Source organism: Neophocaena asiaeorientalis, unplaced genomic scaffold (assembly GCF_003031525.2).
Source record: "Neophocaena asiaeorientalis asiaeorientalis breed wild unplaced genomic scaffold, Neophocaena_asiaeorientalis_V1.1 scaffold134, whole genome shotgun sequence".
Classification (NCBI taxonomy): Eukaryota; Metazoa; Chordata; class Mammalia; order Artiodactyla; family Phocoenidae; genus Neophocaena; species Neophocaena asiaeorientalis.
The window spans coordinates 23,791,214-23,811,564 of NW_020185339.1; the positions used below are offsets into that span (position 1 = coordinate 23,791,214).

A 20,351-nucleotide genomic window follows, 5' to 3' on the forward strand; every position below is an offset into this window, starting at 1 on the left:
GGCTTTCTCTTGTTGCAGCGAGCAGGAGCTACTCTTCCTTGCGGCACACGTCCTTCTCATTGCAATGGCTTCTCTTGTTGTGGAGCACGGGCTGTAGCTGCGCGGGCTTCAGTAGCTGTGGTACGCAGGCTCAGTAGTTGTGGTGCATGGGCTTAGTTGCTCCACAGCATGTGGGACCTTCCTGGACCAGGGCTCGAACCTGTGTCCCCTGCACTGGCAGACAGATTCTTAACCACTGGGCCACCAGGGAAGCCCCTGCTTTTATTTTTTAAATTCCAGTAAAATTGATAAAGGTAGAGACAATTATGGTATTAAGCATGGAAAATCTTTTTTTTTTATTTTTAAAATTTATTTATTTTTGACTACGTTAGGTCTTTGTTGCTGCACATGGGCTTTCTGTGAGCGGGGCAGGGAGGGGTGTACTCTTCGTTGCCAGTGCGCGGACTTCTCATTGCGGTGGCTTCTCTTGTTGTCTAGAGCACGGGCTCTAGAGCGCATGGGCTTAGTTGCTCCGCGGCATGGTGGGATCTTCCCGGACCAGGTATCAAACCTGTGTCCCCTGCACTGGCAGGTGGATTCTTAACCACTGCCACCAAGGAAGTCCCAAGCACGGAAAATCTTACAGCTATCATGCTGTATACTGTACAGGGTTTATATTTCATGCTCAGAATTATGTTAGATTCACCTAATGGTGGCTAATTTGCATTATCTAGCATGTTCAAGAATATGATTCTTGCAAACCTTGGGCAGTGGCCTTATGTGTTCTTAACTGATTTATTCATTCTTTTAAAAGCTTTACTTGTAGTTTTTTTTTTTTTAAGAGGTTATTTAAAACATCACCTAGGTCTGCTTATTATCTCATCTTGGAAGCTTGATAAAAAAATCTTTATACCTGAACTCTTCTGTCCTTTACTCTTCTGTGGTAACCAAAGGAGTTGCTTTTTCTATATCAAGACAGATCATGTCTCTCACATAACAAATTAGTATGCGCTAGTACATCATAAGTATCTGATTGATGTGTCAGGCTTTGCCAGTAATTCTAGCTTCTGCTTTCTGTCTTCTTCCTTCTTCCCTTTGCTCTATCGAAGGTAAATTTATTCTCATCATCATTCCTAGTAGTATATCACCTCATCATATTCAGGAGAGGGTAAAGAGCTTTTTAACCATACCACTCCCCAATGAGCCACTGCACTTTACAACTTTAAGTACCTAGCTATCCTCTCAGTGACCATTTACATCTAAGCCACAAAACCAAAACATGGGGAAGTAATCACAGTAGACATAACAGAATACTGTTCCTTGGGGCATTCTCTTATTTAGTCAGTTTTCCAGCTCTGACACTTTTGTGAGCTATGTTCTTAGAGAGCATTGTATTTCCCATGAAAAAGGAGTAGACGTGTTACTGGATGATTTGACTTTTGCTATTATGGTCACCTTTCCTGAGATGTATTCTTTTCAAATTCCTTTACCTCAGTTAACTATACTATCTTCTTCAGGTGTCTAGGGCTATGGATAGGATAACATGGTAATTGCTTAACTCAACTATAATAATAAAACAGTATATGTATTAAACATGCTTTTTCTGCCAACACGTCCATGCTTTTCTGTCAGAAAGATGGCTTTGAGAACCTTCTGTATACAGAAGTCCCAGAGTGGGACTCTGGCCTTACCTTGGCGGTGGGGGCGGGGGACTGGGAGTTAAGAGGGTGGGGGCTTATACAGGGGGAAGACTCCTCTATGTGTGTATCTTGGTTTTCTCCCTAATCTTTTTATCTCTACAATTCTGACTTTTTAAAACACTGTTTCTATAAGGTCATTGCCCAGGTTAGGAGTATATTTCCACTTCCTCTTCTCTTCTCTCCTTCCCCACTCCCCCCGCAACTCCCCTCCCTCCCAATCCAGTACCTGGGTAGGAGAAGGGTAAGTAAAGTAGATGGAGGGGAGGGGGCATTCCCTCTAGAAGATTCCAGGTGACATAACCTTGTTTAACCGCCAGTATTTTTTTTCCCCTCTCTCTCCCCTCCTACAGAAATGGAGGCAAACGACCATTTTAACTTTACTGGCCTTCCCCCTGCACCTGCTGCCTCAGGACTGAAACCCTCTCCCTCCTCAGGGGAGGGGCTCTACACTAACGGGTCTCCCATGAACTTCCCCCAGCAAGGGAAAAGTGAGTGTGAGGGCCACATGGCCTGGGAGGGAGTGGGCATCGCTCCTTGAGAGCAGGTTGATGGGATAAGGTTTGGCTCTGGACTAGCTACTTTACAACAACTCTCTTTTATGCCAGGTGGGAAGGGAGGAAGTGAATCCTCAGAACTCCAGCTGCTGGAGAGAAGTCAAACTTCTAAGAACAAGTTCTAGGGATTTATGGAAACAACACTTTTCATTTTAAGGCTGGAAGGGATTAGAAAAACATACTGGCCTTTTCATCTTAGCTTGCTCTTCTGTCAGCCCTGTTCCCTGGCTGCTGCTTCTGATAACCAGGTTGGACCCGTGAGAAAGAGATAAAGGGCCAGCCCTCTGAGAAGCTGTTTTTAGGGGCTGGAGTAGCCCTCCCTTAGGACTGGGGGTGGAGGGGTTGGGTGAAGGTTGGGATATGTTTGCCTTTTAGTTTGTGCAGCAGAGAAGCGAGCAGATGCTTGAAGTGCTTGTGCCACCTCCTGTCCTTGTGGATAGAAGATAGGGACAGGGAGAGTTATAATTCTTACCTAGTTCCCCAGAGAGAAACATCTATAATTCCAGACGGAAGTGTTGCTGCCAGGATCAGGTCTTTTCCTGGATTTGGCTTATCAGTTGCTCTGTACCATGGCCCTGCCAAGTACCTCTCTAATCTTGCCTTGGTTTCAGGTACTTTATGCTTGGAAGCAGAGTGAGGCACAAATGTTTGCCTCCTTCCTTGCAGCAGAAAAATACTGCCACAGGCTTATACTTAACCACCACTCCCTCCTGTCTTTCACAAGGGGGTTGCAGATAGATAGAAACTACCTTATTTCGCTGGAGGACTGCTCCCATGTCCCCTGAAGCTTCCTTAGTATCTTGGTTCCTTTTATTTGATTGCCCTCCAATCCAGAGGCTGCCATTGGTGTTGAGAACTGAAGTCTGCATACTGCTCATGCAGTTTTCCCCCCCTGTGTATTACCCTCCAGTGCCTATGGGGAGGGGCCAAGCCCAGCCTTCCGAGCTGGGATCTTTCTGCTGTGGTGACTGCAAATTCTATTCTTAGCCCAGCACAAAGTGCTGGATCTGCATGTGCCAGTGAGGTGGAGGCTGTCCCTTCTGGTGCCACTGTGGGGCAAACAGGCACTGGGGAAGGCGGCGGGTGGTGGGGGGTGGGCAGAGAGTTCAGTCATGCCACTGCAAGGGAAGAATTCCTCCAGGGAATGAGGGTGGGGAAGAATGCAAGTCACTGTAGGGCGTCTGCGAACAGTTTCATTAAAAAAAAAATTTTTGAAAAGCCCTGAGCATCAAGAGCAGCCAGCTCTCTGCTGGTCGCTCTTGTGGTGGCTGGGAGAGTTCCCCAGCCCCCTACTCAGCAGCCTCAGCAGCAATTGCTAAGCTTCCACCCAGGAGCATCTGGGTTTGGTGTTCCCTGGAGACCAAAAAACTATAAATACAGTAGAGGGGGAATCCCCCACCCCTTCACCTTCCCTTTTTCTAGTCAGTGCTGTTCCTCTAGTAGAATTTATAGTGTTACTTGCGTACATAGCTGTAACTGACCCTTTTCCCTCCTTCTCTGCCAGGTTTGAATGGGGATGTGAATGTTAATGGCTTATCTACTGTATCTCACACTACTACTTCAGGGATTTTGAACTCTGCTCCCCACTCCTCCAGCACCTCACACCTCCATCACCCCAACGTGGCCTATGACTGTCTCTGGAACTACTCACAGTACCCACCTGCCAATCCTGGCAGCAACCTCAAGGACCCACCCCTTCTCTCCCAGTTCTCGGGGGGGCAATACCCACTCAACGGCATCCTTGGGGGCAGCCGGCAACCTTCATCCCCAAGTCACAACACTAACCTTCGGGCTGGGAGCCAAGAGTTCTGGGCCAATGGTACCCAGAGTCCCATGGGGCTTAACTTCGATTCACAGGAACTATATGATTCCTTTCCTGACCAGAATTTTGAGGTGATGCCCAATGGACCCCCTAGTTTTTTCACCTCCCCACAGACTTCTCCTATGTTGGGATCCAGCATCCAGACCTTTGCACCCTCCCAGGAGGTAGGCAGTGGTATCCATCCTGATGAGGCAGCAGAAAAGGAGCTGACTTCAGTTGTGGCGGAGAATGGCACTGGCTTGGTAGGCAGCCTGGAGCTGGAAGAGGAGCAGCCAGGTATAACTGTGGGTCTGTGAGCTGGGTTGGGAGAGGGAAAATGGGGCTCTGGGGGGCGCAGTGGCTTTTTGAGGTGAGGAAAACTTGTCTTTCCAGCTCTCTGCAGTGGAGGCTGATTTGCATGTTGGTGATTAGCAGAGCCAAGTGGCTGGTGTTTTTGTGGCAGCAGCACCAGCTCGAGAGTGGGAGTGCAAATTATTTCAAGCTCATGCAGAGCTGCTGGCCTGGAGAGGGCAGGTGGGCGAGCCCGAAACAGCCCCAACAGACACCCTGCATCAAGAAAGCCTTCTTCTAAGTTATAGGAAGGGGTTGGGGCATCAGCAGGAGGCAAAGAGGCCAATTTGATTTGACTATGGCAGGGCCAGACTGGCTGCTAAAGTGGGCTGAGCCCTAAGTAGTGATTGGCACGTGCAGGAGGGAAGGAACAGGCAGAGCACACCATTGCTTGTCTACTCACAGTTTCCTTTCTTTTTTGTTGTTGTTAGCATAGGTACATGTGCAGTCCCTCTCACCTTCCCCCTCAGAATAGATAAATGCTTAGTTTGCTATTGATTCCAAGTATAAGGGTGACCACCCTGTGAAATCACAGGATGTTTTCTCTGTTTAACTGGATGGGGGAAACAGTTGAGAACATGATGGGGTTCTTGTCTCAGACCCCACTCTTCTTTCCCCTCTTTACCTGCTGCAGGATCTTCCTCGCACATCTTTGCATACTCAAAAGTTCTCGGTATGATCGGTACCCAACATAGAACTGGGACCCATAAATGTTGAAAGAATGAACATCCATCCCTCTAGCAAAGATTGCCTACTAATAGCTAACTGAACCCGTTGACGGCACTGATTTTGACTTTTGCCCTCTCCTGGGATTTCCTAGAACTAAAGATGTGTGGTTACAACGGCTCTGTCCCTTCTGTGGAATCATTACACCAAGAGGTCTCAGTCTTGGTCCCTGATCCCACAGTGAGCTGCTTAGATGATCCTTCACATCTTTCTGATCAACTGGAAGACACTCCAATCCTCAGTGAAGTCTCTCTGGAGCCCTTCAACACTTTGGCACCGGGTAGGCTTGGAGATTAGCTCCCTTCAACGTATCCATGCAGAGGGTAGCCACCTTATACCACCTGGAAGAGATAGTAAGCCAGGGAAAGTATTTGGGAATCTGGGACACTGGGGTCTCTAGATGATCCTGTGGCAGACCACAGTTTCATGCCACAGGCCTGACTGGGTCAGCTGCACTCTGAGCTGAATTGGTTCATTTCCCAGGTTCTCTCCCAGTGTTCCTTTTGGCCAAGAGCCCTGGATAGGGACTTTTTACCACACAGATGGGCTGTTTGGGTTCTCACTAACTTGCCATTGAACGATTACCTTTTACCCCACTGAAATATAAGAAAGGCCTATTTTATGATAGATGCTAGAATTTTGTGTTGGTCTGTGGGTAGAAACCATTGCCTTGCCTTTCCCTAATATTAGAAGGAAGCTTCACACTATAGGAACTAAAACTGGATATATTCAGACTAGTATTTCTTAACTCTTGCTTTCTGATTTTTCCACCCTTGAAGAGCCAGTGACTGGAGGACTCTATGGTATAGATGACACGGAGCTGATGGGTGCAGAGGACAAGCTGCCTCTTGAGGACAGCCCTGTGATCTCTGCCCTCGATTGTCCTTCCCTCAATAATGCCACTGCCTTCAGTCTCCTGGCAGATGACAGTCAAACTTCAGCCTCTATATTTGCCAGCCCCACCTCTCCCCCTGTCCTTGGGGAGTCTGTTCTGCAAGGTAAGTGAGGAGAGCTAGGACAGAGAAAGTCCTTGACCTGGGCAAAGGTGAGAGAACAGGCCTTAGGGGTGGGAAATCTGTGAGAACACCTTCCTGGGAGCTGAGGAGGCCATGGAACAGTGTATGGTGGGACTAAAAAAGGCACTCTGACTTCTGCCCTGTGCCCAAAAGAACTTGTGGGGTGAAACTTGGAGTTTGTGGGGAACAGGAGGCCAGAGGCCTTTACTGGCTCCAGGTGAAAGGTATTTCTTCACACAGTGACAGCAGCAGCAGTTTTGCCCTTTAACCTTCATGAATGGTAGGGGAAGAGAGCCAGAGGCCATTTCTCATTTTCCAACCCTAGGGGAAAGCCCTTGAAATAACCTTGTTTTAGCTCCATCCAGGTTTGTCTGAGTAGATTCTCTTGTTTTATATGATCGTTCTTCCTTTAGCCATCCTGTCCCTTTGGATTCTAGATACTAGCTTTGACCTGAATAATGGCAGTGATGCAGAACAGGAAGAGATGGAGACTCAGGCTTCAGAGTTCCCACCATCTTTGACCCAGCCAGCCCCTGACCAGTCATCCACTCTTCAGCTCCGTACAGCAGCCTCGCCAGCGGTCTCACCAACAGCCTCGCCAGCAGTCTCCCTGGCGGTTTCTCCAGCAGCCTCCCCGGAAATCTCTCCAGAAGTCTCTCCAGCAGCCTCCCCAGAAATTTCCCCAGCCATCTCCCCGGCAGCCTTCCCAACAGTCTCTCCAACTTCCTCAGCAGCCCTCCCACCCGTCTCCTCAGAAGTCTCCTTGACGGCCTCCCCAGTGACCTCCCCAAAAGCCTCCCCCGCACCTTCCCCAGCAGCTGTCTTCCCAGCAGCCTCCCCAGCAGATAAGAATGTCAGCAGCTTCCTTGAGACAACTGCTGACCTGGAAGAGATCAGTGGAGAAGGAGTCACTCCCTCTGGTAGTGGTGAGTGTCTAGATTCTGTTCCACCCCTAGCTGGTTCCAGGAAAAGTTTCTGTCTCATGTGGCATTTAGCCCTTCCTCACTGGCCTGTCGTCTCAGTATTTTGCTTGAACTCTTAACTTGGGTATCCCCCGTCTTCTTCCCCAAGGTGATGTCCTGAGGAGACGTATTGCTACCCCAGAAGAAGTCCGTCTTCCCCTCCAACATGGGTAAATGCTCTAGTTTGCTACATGCATCGACCTTTGACACATTTAATGAATGACTCTAGGAAAAAGGGAAGGGAGCTCCTCTCATCTGAGATGGGGAGAAATGGGCTAGACAAGAATGGGTTAAAGGATAGTTACCTGCAGTGATAATGTTTCTGGGCATGAGATTCTTAGGCTACCTTTCTTCCTCTCTCACGGTCTTCCTCCGCTCACCCATTCTTTCCTCATTTTGTGACCACTCAGTTTTTTCCTCAAGGGGCTACTGCTGTTATCTTTTCCAAATTCAGCTGGTAGGTCTAGGGTTCAGATGTCCAAATGAGTTACCTTGTCCTGTATGCTTAGAGAAGGAATAGCAGTGAATGGGGAGTGTCTTAGTCCCCATGAATTGGGATTTTTTTTTTTTTTTAATGCACTTTAAGGGCAGGAACAGTATGAGACCAGAATGAACAAGCCAGTACACCAAGGGCTTTATAGGAATAACTGCCTTCCTGACCTTCCCCACCTCCGCCCCTGTAGGCTACTTGTGATCACCAAGTCTGAGTTCTGCTTTAACTTTTGAGAGAAAGATAAGGCTTAGTCTTAGAATAATCTGTTGCTCAGAACACAGAGTTCCTCACTAAACCCTGGCCTCTACGGAGTCATTTCATGGAGTCAGCAGTGAGTTTACTCTTCTGCTTGCCTCCCCAGCCTCTGTCTCTTCTGCCTTTATTCTCTTAGGTCTTTTATCCTCTTTATTGGAAACCCAGTAATTTGCCCTGAATGGCATTAGGGAGGGGGTTTCTGGCTGCTCATCTCACTGACTTTGTGAAGGGAGGGGTGGAGGTCTTTCTGGGCTTGTGCAGTTTGGTGTGTTGCTTTCCCCTGTGGTGCTGAGGGGCTTGTGGCCCAGGCCTGCCTTCTGACCAAGCTTGTATCTCAGGAACCTCTGCATCTACATGCAGTTCTAGTGAGACAGGTGCGGGGCAGGCCATCTGCTCACTGGGCTTGGCTTCTGGGTGGCTTGAGAGTGGGTAGGGGTGTGACCTGGCGGCAGGGCCCGTGTGCTTTTCTGGCAGGTGGCGGAGAGAGGTGCGCATCAAGAAGGGCAGCCACCGATGGCAGGGGGAGACCTGGTATTACGGCCCCTGTGGGAAGAGGATGAAACAGTTCCCGGAAGTGATCAAGGTAATGTAGCTTTCGTGGACTTTTTTAGGAAAGCACAGACTCCTGTTTTGGGGCCCAGTGGCAACAAGCTGGCATTGTCTGCTCTGGGGCTTGTTCTGCTTGTGCTGTTGCTGGCCAAAGGTGTGGTAGGGCTGTAACTTCACTTATGCCACTCTACCTCCTCCTCATAGTACCTGAGCCGCAACGTGGTACACAACGTCCGCCGTGAGCACTTCAGCTTCAGTCCCCGTATGCCTGTTGGTGATTTCTTTGAAGAGAGAGACACACCAGAGGTGCACACCCAAGGGTTAAATATGCTTTTGTGTCTGAGAATGGGTTGATGGACAAGCTGCAGCTTCCTCTCATGGGGTTTGGAGATTCTTGGGCATTGAATGGTTCAGAGGGCCTGGTGGCTTGCACAGACTCCCTCCCATTGTAACAGAGTCTTCCTTATTACCTCAGGGCTTGCAGTGGGTACAGCTCTCAGCAGAGGAGATCCCATCCAGGATTCAGGCAATTACTGGGAAACGGGGCCGACCTCGAAACACTGAGAAGGCCAAGACCAAGGATGTCCCCAAGGTGAAACGGGGCCGAGGTCGGCCACCCAAGGTCAAAATCACTGAGCTGTTGAATAAGACAGACAACCGCCTCCTAAAGAAACTGGAGGCCCAAGGTACGATTGGGGATTCTGCTCACTCTCTGAGGTATCTGAAATGTTGATGAATAGCTAATGCCTGGGTTTCCCAGGAGTGTGACTGACATCTGGAAGAAATGAATCTGAATCACCTTCCCCTCTCTGGAAAGCAGCATCAGGGTCCCAGCACTTTTGTGGTACTTCTTTTACAATCAGTTTCTTTCCTGAGTTACTCTCTTACTAGTGGAGCCTGGGCGGTTCCCAAAAATAGTTATGAGAGGAGAGGGCTTTCATGTCCTTTCTTTCCATCTTTCAGCTTACTTATCTTACTGGTTTTGGCTGTCTCGTACATATACTCTTACCTTACTCATTGCCACCATCATGGAGGTTCAGAATTCACATCTGAATCCAAAAGATAATTGGCACTGTTTTAGTGGGATGGACAGATTGGAAATGTCTAATTTTTCAGTAAATATTGCACTTGCCCTGATATAGTATAAATTTGAAATAATTTGGAGTCATCGGTCTCCTATTCAGAGTTCCAGCTCTTCCAGATTCTGACTGTATGACCTGGAGCAAGTCACTTATATTTTAATAAAAGCCTATAGTGGTTCATCTGCAGGTAATACCTGTCTAACTTAGAGGGTTGCTGTACAGATGTGGTGGTGGTAGTGTTTATATGCCAGAATAGGATAGGTACTGTCATATCAAAAACACCAATTCTGAAACACTATTGTTTGCAGAATCACACTTCAATATTATCTTCCAAAAGGGAAGAAATTCAGACCTTTTAGTAGAGCAAGACATAAGAGCTGAGCGTAAGCAATAGCTATGTCAGTTTGATATGATTCTGCTGAAGTGTCCATTATCTGGGCCCTTTCTTTCTGGCACATTCTTGCTTAATTGGTGCTTCCCACTCAAGACCACCTGCTTTCCCTGGCAGTTTTTCTGTTTCCTTTCTTTGTTCTAAGATCAATCTGTCAGATAGCCTGGAGGAGAGACAGGCTATAAGGCTACTTTGCTGTTTTGGCCTCTAGGACCCCTTCTAAAGCAGTCTAGTGTTCCAGGGGCTGGTGCTTCTGGGCAGGAGATACCATTGGAGTTCTTTGTGCCACCTCTGTAGCAGGTGCCTCTCCTACATTTTTTCTCCAACAACATTTTATGTATACTTAAAAACAACCCCACAAACTTTTGGATTCTTCAGGGAGCTGCTTCGGAGGCCAGCTTTGTGACAGGCGTGTGCTGCTCTGGGTGCTGGAGATTGGCCTGCCTCCCTCTTCATTTTCCTTTCTGCCCTCACAGAAACACTGAATGAGGAAGATAAATCAAAGATGAGTAAAATCAAGAAGAAGATGAAGCAGAAGGTACAACGGGGAGAGTGTCAGACTACTAACCAAGGGCAGGTGAGGGACATCAGAGAGATCACACAGTAGGTTAACTTTTCCTACAGCTGCTCTGTCTTCTCTTCCTTCTCCCACGTCTGCCACTCGCCATTTAGAAAATTGGGCTTATTCAGGAATAATGTGAGCATCTCCAGGGTGAGAGAATTGATCCATTGCCAACCTTTCATCCCATGTCTCACCTCTCTTCCCCAGTACCCTTGTTTGTTTTTGAATGCTAGTCAAAGCGGTGATGCTTTCAGAGTTTGAGGAGAAATGACTTCCCTTATGGTTTACAGGCCAAGAGCAAGAGGAAACAAGAGACCAAGAGCTTAAAGCAGAAGGAAGCCAAGAAGAAATTGAAGGTAGGTGCATGTACCCACAAGCATAACTTTGAAGTCACCAAACTGATTTTGCAAGATGTGTGAGTTGGTGTCGTTTTATAGTCATGTTTTTGGGTGTAAGGTGGGGAGGACGGGGACCTGGAAAGGGTGGTGACTTGAATCTTTATGGCACTCTTGATTCCTCTCTCCCTTGGGTGGCTAGGCTGAGAAGGAGAAAGTAAAAACAAAGCAGGAAAAACTGAAGGAAAAAGTCAAGAGGGAGAAGAAGGAGAAGGTAAAAATGAAGGAAAAGGAGGAGGTGGCCAAAGCCAAGCCAGCCTGTAAAGCAGATAAAGCGCTGGCCACACAGAGGCGCTTTGAGGAGCGACAGAGGCAGCAGATGATCTTGGAGGAGATGAAGAAGCCCACAGAGGACATGTGTCTGACTGACCACCAGGTAGTGAGGGGAGAGTAACAGGTCCTGGAGGGGCCATCCATGAAGACACTTCTGTGAAAGGAAGAGCCTCCTAGATATCCAGACTGTTGCCTTCCCATATGTTTGACAGAACACCCTACCTCTTTTTATCTCTACAGCCCCTGCCTGACTTCTCACGCATCCCTGGTCTGATCCTGCCTAGTGGGGCCTTCTCAGACTGCTTGACCATTGTGGAGTTCCTGCACAGCTTCGGCAAGGTGCTGGGCTTTGACCCTGCCAAAGATGTACCTAGCCTGGGGGTCCTGCAGGAGGGACTCCTGTGTCAAGGCGACAGCTTGGGCGAGGTGCAAGATCTGCTGGTGCGGCTCCTGAAAGCTGCGCTCTATGATCCTGGCTTGCCTTCCTACTGTCAGGTGAGGTCCTTTCCTGGGCAGGTTCAGAGGGCCTGGAATCCGTGCTTTTCTCAGTTTTGCTTTCTGCTTAAGTTAAACACATGAAAGCCCCTTCCCAAAGTGATCAGGACAAGTGAAGGGAGATATACAAATGGTCCCCAATTTACAGTGGTTTGACTTATGATTTTTCGACTTTACAGTGGTTCAGAAGTGTTACGCATTCAGTGGAAACTGTACTTCACATTTTGATTTTGATCTTTTCCTGGGCTAGAGAAACACAGTACGATACTCTCTCATGATGCTGGGCAGCGGCAGCAAGGCACACCTCCCAGTCAGCCATGTGTTCACTGATATACTTACAACCATTTTGTACCCATGCAGCCATTCTGTTTCTCACTTTCAGTACAGTATTCAGTAGATTACACGAGATAGTCAACATTTTATTATAAAATGGCTTTGCGTTAGATGATTTTGCCCAACCCTAGGCTAATTTAAATGTTCTGCGCATGTTTAAGGTAGGGTTGGCTAAGCTATCATGTTCTGTAGATTAGATGTATTAAATGCATTTTCTTTTTTTTTGGTACGCGGGCCTCTCACTGTTGTGGCCTCTCCCGTTGTGGAGCACAGGCTCCGGACGCGCAGGCTCAGCGGCCATGGCTCACGGGCCCAGCCGCTCCGCGGCATGTGGGATCTTCCCGGACCGGGGCACGAACCCGTGTCCCCTGCATCGGCAGGCGGACTCTCAACCACTGCGCCACCAGGGAAGCCCTAAATGCATTTTCAACTTACGATATTTTCAATTTATGATAGGTTTATTGGGACATTACCTCATCATAAGTTGAGGAAGATCTATATACTACATGCTAGCCCTTCTGGTAATTTATTGCATCTTCTCCTAGGTTACTTCTACTCACTGCTTTAAGGTTTTAGGTCCTGACTCTTGTCATTCTCTCCAGGGACAAGTGGAGGAAGATCTGTAGTTTCTTCCTGTTTCTGTTTTCCATATATTTTTTCCTCTTCTATTCCTTTTTCTTTCTGACCTCCCTCTGCTTACTTTGTTCATTTTCCTTTAATTTACTCCTTTTCTTTTGCACCTGTCCTTTTCCTTCTCTCATCTGTCCTATCAACTTTCATTCTTTTTCTTTTCCTATCTTAACCCTGTAGTTCTATTGTATTTTCCTGCTCCAGATTCACCCAACTTGAGTTGTTCCTCTTTCTCTCTTAACTCCTATCATGCTCTCCTCCAAACAGTCCTTAAAGATCTTGGGGGAGAAGGTGTCCGAGATCCCACTAACAAGAGACAATGTGTCTGAGATCCTGCGCTGCTTCCTCATGGCGTATGGAGTGGAGCCAGCCCTTTGCGACAGCCTGCGCACCCAGCCTTTTCAAGCCCAGCCGCCCCAGCAGAAGGCTGCTGTCCTGGCCTTCCTTGTGCATGAGCTCAATGGCTCCACCCTCATCATCAAGTGAGGGGCAGGGGTGGGGATGGTTATTGTGTGCCTTGGTCAGAATGGGATGGGGGAGGGGGTTAGCCATTTAGAAATCCTCGGCAATGTGTGTCCACCGCCATGCTCTGGACATGCTGGTGTGACTTAGGACTGAATCTAATTTTCTTCCCTGGGAGAATCCAAGCCTTCCTCTGCCGTTCATCCAATCTAGGCTCTAGGATGAAACTCCCTTTACCCTTGAGCCTCCCTTCTTTTGTGTATGTGCTGCCACTTCTCCCTCAAAATCCCATTCCCTGTTCCCCTGCAGTGAGATTGACAAGACTCTGGAGAGTATGTCCAGCTACAGGAAAAACAAGTGGATTGTTGAAGGCCGGCTCCGGAGGTATGGACAGGACAGAGGAGAGAAGGGGGAAAGAGTGAAGCATAGCCAGGACTTTTGCTTGGAACTCAGTGTCCTTAGCCCCTCCTCTGGGGTTGGGACCTTACCCCAGGGCCTGGGATTGCTTAGATTCACGGTGTTCCTTTTGTGGTGGTATCATGTTCCTCACCACGGTTTCCCTTAATCTGTCTACGTCAAGATTGAAAACTGCTTTGGCCAAGCGAACTGGGCGACCTGAGGTAGAGCTGCAGGGGCCGGAGGAAGGCCTGGGGCGGAGGCGCAGTTCTCGGATCATGGAGGAGACCAGTGGCATGGAAGAGGAGGAAGAGGAGGAGACTACAGCTGCTGTCCATGGCCGTAGGGGTCGAAGAGATGGAGAGGTACTAGCCCAGACCAAGGAAAGTGGGAGTTGGAAAACATTATTTCTTTTTCTTGAATCTGATGATTCCCTTTCTCTTGGTGTCTACTTGTTTCTTCTCCAGGTTGATGTCATAGCATCTAGCATCCCAGAGCTAGAGCGCCAGATAGAAAAACTCAGCAAGGTATTGTGCTTCTAACCTCCCAGGAGCTGGAGATAGGGGCTGGGTGAGAATTGATTCCTTATGAGTAGGGCCCAGATGGTATCAATTTTATAGGGAAGCTGAGAGCCATTGCCCTTCTCCCATATACTGGATGAAGTCACCACTGGGACTGAAGCTGGACTTTCAGTCCCTGGAAGTGTGTTTTTCATTCATCTTCCTTTTCCACTGCCTACCCAGCGTCAGCTCTTCTTTCGCAAAAAGCTGCTTCACTCATCCCAGATGCTCCGGGCAGTCTCCTTGGGTCAGGACCGCTACAGACGCAACTACTGGGTGTTGCCGTATTTGACTGGTATCTTTGTGGAAGGAACAGAGGGGAGCTTAGGTAGGTGTGTTGTAGGACCCTGAATTGAGTCCTGTCTAACAAAAGTTAAACGATTCCTTTTCCTCTACCTAGTTGTCTTGGGCTTCTTTCATTGTATGAGAATCAGTATAGCACAGTGTGGTTAAGAGCACAGGCTCTGGAGTAGGACTGCCTACCTACCTGCTCTGCCACTTACCAGCTGTATGCTTTCATTTTTTCATTTGTAAAATGGAGTTAATACTAGAATGTATACGTCATAGGGCTATTGAGAGGATTAAAATGAGTTAATGCTCTTAGAATAACGCTTACCTTATAGCTGGTTCTCAGTAAATGTTAGCTTATGATTATGCTGATGGTGATTACTTGGGAGCATAATGGTTCTTTTCCAGACACTGTGCTCATTGGCATATAAGCTTTTCCCAGTGCAGTCTCCAAAAGGGGGGTATGAAGTCCAAGAGAAACAGAAAGTATATGTCTTGTGTTTGTACACCCTCTTTCTTTCCCCTTACATCTGTGTATGTGTTATGCTCTTCATTTTTCTTTACAGTTCCTGAGGATGTGATAAAGCAGGAAACTGACTCCTTAAAAGTGGCAACCCATTCAACACCCAGCCCAGCCTCCTTCTCTCTGAAGAGGGAGTTAGCTGGCTCCAGCACCTCTGCCAGTTCTCCTGCCCGGGCCCGAGGCCGACCTCGGAAAACTAAGCCTGGGTCTGTGCAACCTAGGCACTTGAAATCTCCTGTCAAGAGTCAAGGTTCAGAACAGCTGCAGGTCCAGCTTCAGCCCGAGACTCAGCCCCATCCTCAGCTTCAGGCTCATGCCCAGCCCCAGCTTCAGTCCCATCCTCATTCCCACAATGGGTTCCTAGAGCCAGAGGGCTCCCCTTTGTCTCTGGGTCAGAGCCAGCACGACCTCAGCCAGTCAGCCTTCCTGTCTTGGCTGAGCCAGACTCAGAGCCATGGCTCCCTGCTCAGTAGCTCAGTCCTCACACCTGATAGCAGCCCTGGAAAACTGGACCCAATGCCATCACGGCCCCCGGAGGAGCCAGAACCTGACGAGAGAGAAGCCAGCCCCAATTCTCAAGCTTCCTGGTTTAACTTCTCAGCCCAGATGCCCTGCAGTGCTGCCCCTACACCACCCCCTGCAGTTTCTGAGGACCGTCCCACTCCTTCCCCTCAGCTGCCTGCCTCCTCCAAGCCAGTAAGTAGCCAGAATTAGTGGTATGCACTTATCTTCATCTTGCCACAGGCCCTGTGGCCTGGCTGTGGGCTGTTGCTTAAGTTGGGGGGAAGGGATGGGGCCACTGGGGTCCTGTCAACATGAAAACACCCTCATCACCTTATGTTTCATCATTCACAGGTGAATAGACCCAGTGCTGCCAACCCCTATTCTCCAGTGCAGCTCTCTTCCACCCCCTTGTTGGGCGTGGCTCCTAAAAGGCGAGCAGGAGACCCTAGAGAAACACCACAGAGCCCCACAGGGATGGGACAGCCAAAACGGAGAGGGAGACCTCCCAGTAAGTTCTTCAAACAGATGGAGCAGCGTTACCTAACCCAGCTGACAGCCCAGCCTGTCCCCCCTGGTGAGTGACTTTGGGGTGGAATGGGGTGAGATATAGGTAGGAGTGGCATCAGATGTGGACCATGTGATTCATAGCTGGTTCCCACTCCCCACCCCACACACATAAACTGTCTTCACAGAGATGTGCTCGGGCTGGTGGTGGATCCGAGATCCTGAGACATTGGATGCCATGCTCAAGGCCCTGCACCCCCGAGGCATCCGAGAGAAGGCACTTCACAAACACCTAAACAAGCACAGGGACTTCTTACAGGAAGTCTGCCTGCGGCCCTCAACTGGTAAGGTAGATGCGTAACCAGCCTGAGCTGCAGAGCCCAGGTAAACGTTGAGCTGCTGCTGTGGACAACGAAATAGCCTGATGGGCTTTTCCCTCTGCCTTCTGTCTTCTCAGACCCTATCTTTGAGCCTAGTCAGCTACTTGCCTTTCAAGAAGGGATCATGAGCTGGTCCCCCAAAGAGAAGACATATGAGACAGACTTGGCCGTGCTTCAGTGGGTAGAGGAGCTGGAACAGCGGGTTATCCTGTCTGATCTGCAGATTCGGGTACACTTGGGCTGGCACTGGGTAGGGGGTTGTTGACGAGAGGGTGTTAATCTCCTGTACCCTGTTAGGGAAAACTTGGGGTTCCCACTTCACAAGTGACCTCCCATGACCCTAAATGGGTCACATCATTTTCTATGCTTAATGTTCTTTCTTTATAATGAGTTTTATTCCTCTCTCCCACCTGCAGGGCTGGACACGTCCCAGCCCAGACTCTACTCGTGAAGACTTGGCCTACTGTGAGCATCTACCTGACTCCCAGGAGGATATCACCTGGCGGGGTCGAGGCAAGGAAGGACTGGCACCCCAGCGTAAAACTACCAACCCCCTGGACCTGGCAGTGACGCGACTTGCTGCCCTGGAGCAGAATGTGGAGCGGCGGTACCTGCGGGAGCCCCTATGGCCAGCTCATGAGGTTGTGCTGGAGAAGGCCTTGCTCGGCACGCCCAGTAGTGCCCCACAGTGTGCCACTGCGGAGATGTGAGTGGCTCCCCCCTTCTTGGTCTTGCGGAGAAGGCATAAATTTAATGGACCCTGCTCCTCATCCCCAGATCACCACTTTCTCCCTCCAGATCATATGAGATTACCCCTCGCATTCGAGCCTGGCGCCAAACGCTAGAGCGGTGCTGGAGCGCGGCCCAGGTCTGCTTGTGCCTGGGCCAGCTGGAGAGGTCCATTGCCTGGGAGAAGTCTGTCAACAAAGTGGTAAGAGGCCTGGAGAGCCTGGGGGAGCTGACAAGATGGCCAGCTGGCGTGGGTGGGGTCAGTGGCAGGCAGAGGCTTGAGGGCTCACTCTGCCTCCTCACAACCTTGGTCCAGACCTGTCTAGTCTGCCGGAAGGGTGACAACGATGAGTTTCTTCTACTTTGTGATGGGTGTGACCGTGGCTGCCATATTTACTGCCTTCGGCCCAAGATGGAGGCTGTCCCAGAAGGAGACTGGTTCTGTGCTGTCTGTTTGGCCCAGGTAAGGCTTCTGCTCCCTCTCATTCCACTCCCAAGCAAAAGTCAGAGATTTTCTTTCTCATCCCATTTACCACCAGTCCTACAAATATCATTCTTACCATGCCTCAGTCTCTCCTGGGAAAGGGCTCCAGACTAAGTGCTAGGAGACCTGAGTTCTGATCCTTCTTTGCACAAGTCACTTAAATTCTATAACCTTACTTGTTTTTACTTTCCTTATAAAATGGGAATGATTATACTTTCCTTTTCACCTACCTTATTGGGTTATGTGAATAAATTCACATGCTGGCTTATGCATGAAAGTATTTTGAAGCCTCAGTCACACTTAGACAAGTAGGGATTGTAATAAAGTGAAGGGCAAGCAGAGTACATCTCCAGCTGTTGCTGATCTTACCTTTTTCTTATCTTCAGCAGGTAGAGGGAGAATTGACTCAGAGGCCAGGTTTCCCAAAACGAGGCCAGAAGCGGAAAAGTAGTTATGTGCTGAACTTCCCAGAGGGTGATAGCTGCCGGCGCCGGCTGCTGTCGAGGGGCCGAGAAAGCCCGGCAGTGCCTCGGTGCTCAGAAGGAGGACAGTCCCCCTCAAAGCGGCGGCGGCTCTCCATGCGGAACCACCACAGTGATCTCACGTTTTGCGAGTGAGTTGAGTGAATTCTGGGGACAACTGGCTCTATCTTTGCCAGGGTAAAGGGCTGGGAGGGGTCAGTGTGTTTGCTTCCTGAGAGTGCAGTCATCACTGTCTTTCTTAATAGGATTATCTTGATGGAGATGGAGTCCCATGATGCAGCCTGGCCTTTCCTGGAGCCTGTGAACCCACGATTGGTGAGTGGGTACCGGCGCATCATCAAAAACCCTATGGATTTTTCCACCATGCGGGAGCGGCTGCTCCGGGGAGGGTAAGTAGACTTCAGTAACTGTCCCGGCTCTTCTGTTACGGCCGTAACTTGTACCCAGCTCACAGGTCTGTCTCTACCCCTGCCCAGGTACACCAGCTCAGAGGAGTTTGCAGCTGATGCACTTCTGGTCTTTGACAACTGCCAGACATTCAATGAGGATGACTCTGAAGTGGGCAAGGCTGGGCACATCATGCGTCGCTTCTTCGAGAGCCGCTGGGAGGAGTTTTATCAGGGAAAACAGGCCAATCTGTGAGGCAAGGGAGGTGGGGAGTCACCTTGTGGCATTGCTCTCTGCCCTCCAAACAGACAGACCCTGCCATTCTCACCTGCTGATGCTGCCCTGGGTCCAGACTTGAGTCAGAGGTAGAACCCTGATTTTTGACCCTACCTTTGGCAGCGCCCTACATCTTCTTATCCCTACACCCCTTTCTTCCTTTCCTCCTCTTGTTCCTCACATAAGAGGGGCAGAGATGAGGTCCTTCTGGACTGAAAGCCAAAAAAAAAAAAAAGAAAAAATAATTTTTCCTTTCTGTTTTATTTCCTAATTAAAAAAGAGGAGGAGGATGAAAGAAGCCCCTACTTCCTCCTCCCAGCTTTCTCACCTTCCCTGTTCGTGCCCCAGCATTCTGGGGCTATTTAACAATAGCAATAGTTCTAGTGAATGTGTGAAACCAAGAAACACTCTGTACTGTGTGTGGACCCGCAGTGACGGCCAGTAAAGTGGACTTAACTCCCAAGTGTGTCGAGCCGGACACCGGGCCCTGAACATGCTGCTTCCATGTTCAGTCCCTCCCCTGCTTTTCACTTTCTCTCTCTCAATCCCTCCCCCCCGCCCCCTTTTCAGATTTTCTCTCATCCAATAATGTAAAACTGTTGTGTACGGGTTCCTCCATCCTTTTCCCCCAAATCTTTTTTCCCTTCAAAGGAAAAAGAAGTTCAGAGGTCCCTGTCTTTCTCTCTGTCCTCATCTTCCTGCCAATAGCTAGTCCCTCTATAATGTTGGATACTCCTCAAATGCTGAGTTTCTAGCCTTTTCTGAAACTTAGCAAACTGGGGAGATGGCAGGGAGGCACCCTGAACCCTGGGCCTTCCAGCCTCCTTCCCCACCTCTTACCCAAACCTCCTTCTTGGGAACTCCTCAGGGACAACTACTGCTGAGTTTGGGCACACCCCCAAGATGGAGGCCAGGTAGCAATCGACTGGCCTGAGAGAGAGAGAGGTGTGTGTGTGTGTGAGAGAGTGAGTGAGTGAGAGGATGCTGTGATTGTGCCCCTGTTTTGTTTGGTGGCATCCATTCAGTTTTTCCCCCACGTATCTGTTTCCCATTGTTTCCAACCATTGAAACACCTTTCCCATTGTTTCACACCATCACTTTGTCTTTGGGAAACCACAGGAACAGTTTTTCTGGGTACAAGGCTGTGTCTCTCCCCTCTCTCCCAGTCATTTCTGTTCCAGCCTCTTCAAACTGTGCAATCTTTCAGCAGGAACTCCCTCTCCTTTCAGTAGCTCTGAGTCTTAAGCTTTTGCAGGGAGAGGAGTAGAACTGGATCTCTTCCTAATCCCATGAGCTTCTGTGGGTTTAGTAGTGCTTTCCTTCCCTTATCTACTTCATATCCTGGGACCCCTTCCCCAGTAGCAGAGACCCCAGAACACAGGAGAGTAGGGAGGAGAGGTTCTGGGTCCACCACTGCCCTACATGTGACTGTGCCCAAGTTAAGCCCCAACCTGTGAGAGGAAAGCTGCTAACTCCCAGCTATAGCCATGGGCCCCTGGCCCCTGCTTTCCTGCTCAGCAGAGCCCCTCCCATCAGAGATTACGGGTACTTGCACTGGGGAGGTGGCTGCTGGCTGGCCCAAGCAGAGCGCTGAGGCACCCAAGAAGTGTTCCATTGGTGGGAGGGGGTGCCAGGTGAGGGGAGCATTCCTTGTGCTTCTGGCAGCACTGAATAGCCACTGAAGGGGGTGAGGGGGCAGTACAGGTCCCGGGGCAGCCCCTTTCTTATTCCTTTATGCCCCTTCTCCCCCATGGCCTATTTCTAAAGTCGCCTTTTCTGTCAGATAAACCTCAGAACTTTTAATTTTATTTGAGATTTTTTTTTTGCTT

At 49.3% G+C, this 20,351-nt stretch overlaps 1 protein-coding gene across 4 annotated transcripts in view; it reads left to right on the forward strand.

Annotated features, from left to right (window-relative positions):
- Nucleotides 1-19,661, forward strand: part of BAZ2A (bromodomain adjacent to zinc finger domain 2A) — a 31,911-nt gene extending 12,250 nt beyond the window's left edge. The window contains exons 3-30 of one of the 4 annotated variants that reach the window (XM_024736549.1): nucleotides 2,030-2,167; nucleotides 3,738-4,331; nucleotides 5,206-5,391; nucleotides 5,891-6,109; nucleotides 6,565-7,053; nucleotides 7,199-7,259; nucleotides 8,312-8,420; nucleotides 8,591-8,692; nucleotides 8,862-9,072; nucleotides 10,336-10,436; nucleotides 10,712-10,777; nucleotides 10,959-11,192; nucleotides 11,330-11,584; nucleotides 12,815-13,029; nucleotides 13,319-13,393; nucleotides 13,590-13,770; nucleotides 13,873-13,932; nucleotides 14,149-14,293; nucleotides 14,820-15,472; nucleotides 15,632-15,854; nucleotides 15,973-16,128; nucleotides 16,242-16,393; nucleotides 16,581-16,870; nucleotides 16,963-17,095; nucleotides 17,210-17,356; nucleotides 17,764-17,990; nucleotides 18,105-18,248; nucleotides 18,336-18,757. In XM_024736549.1, coding sequence (XP_024592317.1) covers nucleotides 2,032-2,167; nucleotides 3,738-4,331; nucleotides 5,206-5,391; nucleotides 5,891-6,109; nucleotides 6,565-7,053; nucleotides 7,199-7,259; nucleotides 8,312-8,420; nucleotides 8,591-8,692; nucleotides 8,862-9,072; nucleotides 10,336-10,436; nucleotides 10,712-10,777; nucleotides 10,959-11,192; nucleotides 11,330-11,584; nucleotides 12,815-13,029; nucleotides 13,319-13,393; nucleotides 13,590-13,770; nucleotides 13,873-13,932; nucleotides 14,149-14,293; nucleotides 14,820-15,472; nucleotides 15,632-15,854; nucleotides 15,973-16,128; nucleotides 16,242-16,393; nucleotides 16,581-16,870; nucleotides 16,963-17,095; nucleotides 17,210-17,356; nucleotides 17,764-17,990; nucleotides 18,105-18,248; nucleotides 18,336-18,501 — 5,730 coding nt within the window. In that variant the 5' untranslated portion in view covers nucleotides 2,030-2,031 and the 3' untranslated portion in view covers nucleotides 18,502-18,757. Of the gene's footprint in view, nucleotides 1-2,029; nucleotides 2,168-3,737; nucleotides 4,332-4,433; nucleotides 4,569-5,205; nucleotides 5,392-5,890; nucleotides 6,110-6,564; nucleotides 7,054-7,198; nucleotides 7,260-8,311; nucleotides 8,421-8,590; nucleotides 8,693-8,861; nucleotides 9,073-10,335; nucleotides 10,437-10,711; nucleotides 10,778-10,958; nucleotides 11,193-11,329; nucleotides 11,585-12,814; nucleotides 13,030-13,318; nucleotides 13,394-13,589; nucleotides 13,771-13,872; nucleotides 13,933-14,148; nucleotides 14,294-14,819; nucleotides 15,473-15,631; nucleotides 15,855-15,972; nucleotides 16,129-16,241; nucleotides 16,394-16,580; nucleotides 16,871-16,962; nucleotides 17,096-17,209; nucleotides 17,357-17,763; nucleotides 17,991-18,104; nucleotides 18,249-18,335 lie in introns of those variants that run through there. The other 3 variants (XM_024736551.1, XM_024736550.1, XM_024736552.1) reach the window with 3 other exon arrangements.
- Nucleotides 19,662-20,351: the final 690 nt, after the last annotated feature.